We start from the raw sequence: 6,000 nt of genomic DNA, 5'->3' as shown, positions 1-6,000 counted from the left end.
TTGCTTAATAAACCCTGCTCAAAGGAGAGCCATAATGCTCACCAGGTTTAATGTTATGCCTTCTGCCTTGTTACATGGCAGATTTAAGAAGCAAGAAAAGGCTAAAAGATTGTGCCCATGTAACGATGGCTCAGTTGAATCTCTGGCCCACCAATTACTACACTGTCTCAGATTCAAGGAAATCAGATCCAAGTATGTGAATCTTACTCCTTTACATTTACCCCATCTCCCCGATTTAATTAGATCACACTACTTGTCGGACAACCCTGATCCTTCTCTCTGTATGATAGTGGCAGACTTTCTCCTGGAAACTACTAAACGCCAGTAGAGTTCCTTCGACCTGTATTGTATATGCTTTTTAATCCGTTTTTTTATTACTGTTGTACTGTTGTCTATGCCAATAAAGGCTTGCTTCTTCTAGTCTTTGCCGAATCCTTTCCAAGCGCAACAAGACACATTTCCACATTGATGCAAAGAGCTTCACAGACCTCTTGACTTGCCCTTCCTACTTACTGCAGGAAAAATGAGTGAGACGACATAAAGAACTGGACTGGTTTTATTTTATTACAACTTACAAAAATATTTAATGTCTTGACAACACCTCTCCTCCCCACCCACAACTTGGTAGCTGGGGGCTCCCTGAATATGTCCAGAAGACAACGGCGAAGGGGAAGAAAGGAGCAGCGCTGTGGGTGGGGTCTTCTTCCTGCTTGCCTGCTCGTCTCAGCGGGCAATGCCTGGACTCCGCAGCAAGGAATGGCCCCCCAGTTCCCTTCCGGACAAGGAAGCCCCCTACTGCTGACAATGCCACAATTCAGTCAGAAGGGGAAAGCGGCAAGCACTAAATCCTCATACTTGAGGACGGACAAACAAAAACATTTCTGGCGCTTCCTTTTAACACAGACACGAGGCTGCTGCCTCTGAGGTGGGGCATGTCAGCAAAAAGACACAAACTCTTGCAGAGTTCTGCTCAGAAGGGCCAGCTAGAGACACAAGGAAACCTGTGTCACGCTTGTCCACTGGGAACCTGGCCAGGAGGGGGAGGATTACTCCGGTGTTGGTTCACAACAAGAGCAGCATCTCCCGAAAAGCCGCCTCCAGGATGCAGAGCCCTGCTTCGCGGGAAGTGAGCAAATCAGGAGAAGGACTTCCGGCCAAGCCCTTCCAGGGGGGCGCTGCTGTCCAGGGGGCCGGAACCTGCAGCATCACATGGGGTAGTTCAGAACCACGTCCTGCTTGGCCAGCTCCAGCAACATGGGGTCATCGAAGAACTTGCTGATGCTCACGTCTTCGCTCAGCCCCTGAGGGAGAAATCGGGGGACGGCGAAAGCATTAGACCCGGGGGGGTACAGGTGGGGGTATATATGACCTCATGGCAGGAAGGGCCTCCCACTGTCTGTGCCTTACCTTCCTGCGCCTGGTCTTGATCATAAACTCCCGGGCCAGGTGAGGGGCGGGCTGGGGCTCCAGAGGCCGGATCACAATGCTCTTGTCCAAGGGGTCGCCTGGCACAATCTGCAATGCAGGGAATACCAAGCAGGGAGTGACAGAGCCTTTATTCCCTGGCACCTGTGGGCCAGTCTGGGCACACAGAGAAGCTGACGTCGGTCCCCCAGGACAGGGATACCCCAAGCAGGGCTGGCCATAGCGGAATGCAACCCAGGTACATGGAGTCCTTTTAAAACTATACTTGTGAAGTGGAATAGCTCAGGGATTTCCCAGCACGCTGCCAAGCTGGATTTGCAGAATGACAGAGCTAGAGGGGAGGATCAAGTCACCCACTAGGTAGGTGTCAAACTTGCGGCCCTCCAGATGTTATGGACTACAGTTCCCATCACCCCCTGCCAGCAGGGGATGATGGGAACTGTAGTCCATAACATCTGGAGGCCCCGCAAGTTTGACACCTGTGCTGGGACTTCTTCTTTCAGGCCCATAAAGCGTCCTCCTTTCTCTGCCCATCATTTCCTAACAGCCACACCTGTGTTAGCCAGCACAGGTGCACTTCTAGGAATGGCTCACGTGAATGATGCAATTACAGGATGGGGAGCTCTGCTGAAATCTGGGGGCTGATACCTCCCGATAGGTGTGCAGAAGGCATCTCACCTTCTCTCAAGAAAGGGAGAAAAAGAGGGAACGGGAAGTGGAAGGAGAGGCCAGGCAAGATGTCCAGCAAAAGGAGAAAAAAAGCCCGTGTGGTGTTAAGAAAGTCAGCTTAAGACAGTGGTGGCGAACCTTTGGCACTCCAGATGTTATGAACTACAATTCCCATCAGCCCCTACAATTGGTCATACTGACAGGGGCTGATGGGAATTGTAGTCCATAACATCTGGAGTGCCAAAGGTTCGCCACCACGGGCTTAGGATCTAGGAGGCGCAGGCTCAGTTCCCAACACGGTCACGGAAGGCAGACGGGCAATCGTGGGCCAGTCACAAGCACGAAGAGGAGCCTCCCTCACGCAGTGGTTGTGAGGAGAACACAGAGGGCAGGAGCAGGCTTTGGGCTGTGGGTGGCCTTGAGTTCCCCATTAGGTAGAAAGGCAGGATACAAGTGAATAAATTCTGTGAACGTGTGCAACGCAAAGCACTGATGGGTATAATTCAGGATGCAGAATTGAGCTCTTCTTGGCCCAGAATATGGGTTGCTTTGAGGCTTCCATTTTGTTGGGCACAAAATGGACGCATAAGGAAGAGCCTGCTGGATCAGACCAGAGTCCATCTAGTCCAGCACTCTGCTACTCGCAGTGGCCCACCAGGTGCCTTTGGGAGCTCACAGGCAGGATGTGAAAGCAATGTCCTTCTGCAGCTGTTGCTCCCGAGCACCTGGTCTCTTAAGGCATTTGCAATCTCAGATCAAAGAGGATCAAGATTGGCAGCCACAGATCGACTTCTCCTCCATAAATCTGTCCAAGCCCCCCTTTAAAGCTGTCCAGGTTAGTGGCCATCACCACCTCCTGTGGCAGCATATTCCAAACACCAATCACACGTTGTGTGAAGAAGTGTTTCCTTTTATTAGTCCTAATTCTTCCCCCCAGCATTTTCAATGGATGCCCCCTGGTTCTAGTATTGTGAGAAAGAGAGAAAAATTTCTCTCTGTCCACATTTTCTACCCCCTGCATAATTTTATAGACTTCAATCATCTCCCCCATCAGACGCCTCCTCTCCAAACTAAAGAGTCCCAAATGCTGCAGCCTCTCCTCTGGCGTCTTGCTGGGACATTCACTGCATAATGGACCACAGTGGGTTTGGGGCTTGGAGTGCGGCTCCGCCTGCTCCTCTGCAGCCTTACCTGCCAGTGGTGGAAGACCGAGAGAGAGAACGCCTGGCCCTGCGTGTGTGTCCGGAGGTCGGTCTCAAACCCGAAGGAATCGATGGCTGGGATGAAGGCTTTGATGGTGTACAGAGGGGAGCCGGGGATTGGTGCATCCTGGGTCACATGCCCTCTGCAAGAGAACAAAGGAATCTATCAGCCCAATCCGGACAGGGCTGGTGGGTGGGGACAATGCTGCTTCAGCACCTCTCCATCAGCTCCACAGAGCTTTCTTGCGGCGGCACAGGAAGTCCAGATTCTGAGGAGTCCCCTACGGGGGAGAATAGTGGCGCATCTCTGCTGTCAAATGGGGGCTGACTAAGGTTGGCCCCACTGCCGCCTCACCCCACCCTGTGCTGGCAGGCCTGGGTAATGGAGGCAGCTTCCAGGTCGATGTGTGGTGCTTGCCCACCAGGACAAGCAACCCCCCCTTGGCCCCGTGCATCAGCATGGGGGAGCATCTGTGCCGGCTCCAGAAGAAGGTGTGCCCCCACTCCTGGGCTGGGCTGCCCATTTCCTTCAATGACAACAGCAGCTTTTCCAGAGCCAGGTCAGGAGGCCCTCTGGGCTTATTTCAGGGTAACCAAAGATACCGTATATACTCAAGTATAAGTCAGCATTTAAAAATGTACTGAAAAAGTCGACTTGTACTCGAGTATTTACGGTAGATGGGCAAGAGTCAACTGGGCAGGTAAACGGGGACAGCTGTGGCATAAAACATGGGACTCTTCGACTTTATGAGTTACTCTGGCCTGTTTCACTACCTGCTACATGAGGGGACGGGAAAATGTGAAGCATCCTATTACTATATGATACAAAGGAGAAAAGGTGAAGTGGGGGCGGCGTTGTCCCCGGACCTACATTTAGGCCCAGTTGAATTGATACAAAAACCCTGAACACAGTTGCTGTAATTATAAATGCTTATAAATCACACTGTCTGCCTGAAGGTACCCGAGGTCACCTTTCACTTGCTCGCTCCCACTTACTCTGAGATGATAAAACTATATTCAATAAAATCTGTGTGCACTGACAGACCAAACTGAGGAGCAGCAGTGGCGCAGTGGTTAAGAGAAGGTGCATTCTAATCTGGAGGAACCAGGTTTGATTCCCCGCTCTGCCGCCTGAGCTGTGGAGGCTTATCTGGGGAACTAGATTAGCCTGGGCACTCCCACACACGCCAGCTGGGTGACCTTGGGCTGGTCACAGTTCTTCGGAGCTCTCTCAGCCCCACCTACCTCACAGGGTGTTTGTTATGAGGGGGGAAGGGCAAGGAGATTGTCAGCCCCTTTGAGTCTCCTACAGGAGAGAAAGGGGGGATATACATCCAAACTCTTCTTCTTCTACTGGCAAATTCCAGTGACAGAATCTGTCAGGCTAAATGCAGTTGGCCAGAGGGCTGAGGCAGCCGAGGGGTGAGCCCGCCCCATTCCTTTGACAGTCAGACTGACCAACCATGAAACAAAATACTAAGGGAGAAGAAGGTACTTTCTCTGTTTATTGCACATGGGTACAGGCACTCATTTCCCCCCTCTTTGTTCTGGGGTGGGGTGGGGGGCACCAAGACGGTCTGATGCAGTGATTGAAGACTGACAGACTCTAATCCAGGGGTCTGCATCCTGCGGCTCGCCAGATGTTCATGGACTACAAATCCCAATTGGCCATGCTGGCAGGGGCTGATGTGATTTGTAGTCCATGAACATCTGGTGAGCTGCAGGTTGCAGACCCCTGCTCTAATCTGTAAAACTGGTACAATTCCCCACTCCTCCACATGAGCAACAGGCTCTATTCAGAAGAACCGTGTTCGATTCCCCACTCTTCCCCATGAACCTGCTGGGTGACCTTGGGCCAGTCACAGTTCTCTCTGAACTCTCTCAGCCCGCCCAGAGCCAGGTAGTCGCAAACCACCTCGGGACGTCTTGTGCCTTGAAGGCCCCGCAAAGTCACCAGAAGTCAGCTGTGACTCGACAGCCCTTCGCAGGGCCACATTTCGACAGCTGAATTTCCATCAAAGGCCAACAGGCTTCTGAAGAGCCTCCAAGAACATTCAGAACAGCCTTCCAGTGTCACATGTCTAGCAGCCTGGCCACTCACCTTCGCCGGGCGAGGACCGTGTACACGGCAGACACACAGTCGGCAGGGGCCTGGACCTCCACAAAGTAGTAGGGCTCCATCAACCGTGGCGTCGCCTAGGAAACACAGAAAGCCCTTGTCATGGTCACCCTGGCAAATACTTCACCAAGAGATCACAGGTTCCACATCACTTCTCTGGCTCCAAATGAACACCCCCCTTCCACTCCCCCCACCCCCCGCACTGCCCCGATTGCCACACTAAAGTATCCCAGCCAAGAGCGCCCCTTTCCCATTCGTGCCCTGCAGGGAAATCATGATTTGAACAAGACACTGAAATGTGGCGTAGCAGCAGTGGCGTAGTGGCTAAGAGTAGGTGCACTCTGATCTGGAGGAACCGGGTTTGATTCCCCGCTCTGCTGCCTGAGCTGTGGAGGCTTCTCTGGGGAATTCAGATTAGCCTGTGCACTCCCACACACGCCAGCTGGGTGACCTTGGGCTAGTCACAGCTTCTCGGAGCTCTCTCAGCCCCACCCACCTCACGGGGTGTTTGTTGTGAGGGGGGAAGGGCAAGGAGATTGTCAGCCCCTTTGAGTCTCCTGCAGGAGAGAAAGGGGGGATATACAT

At 52.6% G+C, this 6,000-nt stretch overlaps 1 protein-coding gene across 1 annotated transcript in view; it reads right to left on the bottom strand.

Annotated features, from left to right (window-relative positions):
- Positions 1-538: 538 nt before the first annotated feature.
- The window catches only part of EFTUD2 (elongation factor Tu GTP binding domain containing 2), a 43,744-nt gene continuing 38,282 nt past the window's right edge, over positions 539-6,000 (bottom strand). Inside the window, exons 27-30 of the mRNA XM_048517569.1 lie at positions 5,398-5,492; positions 3,286-3,439; positions 1,408-1,515; positions 539-1,301 (exon numbers count right to left, since the gene is read on the bottom strand). Of these exons, the coding sequence (XP_048373526.1) occupies positions 1,206-1,301; positions 1,408-1,515; positions 3,286-3,439; positions 5,398-5,492 (453 nt within the window). The 3' untranslated portion in view covers positions 539-1,205. The remainder of the gene's footprint in view (positions 1,302-1,407; positions 1,516-3,285; positions 3,440-5,397; positions 5,493-6,000) is intronic.

This window comes from Sphaerodactylus townsendi, linkage group LG15, assembly GCF_021028975.2.
Source record: "Sphaerodactylus townsendi isolate TG3544 linkage group LG15, MPM_Stown_v2.3, whole genome shotgun sequence".
NCBI classification, from domain to species: domain Eukaryota; kingdom Metazoa; phylum Chordata; class Lepidosauria; order Squamata; family Sphaerodactylidae; genus Sphaerodactylus; species Sphaerodactylus townsendi.
The sequence above is the reverse complement of the archived record's forward strand: the minus strand, read 5'-3'. Positions and strand labels throughout refer to the sequence as shown.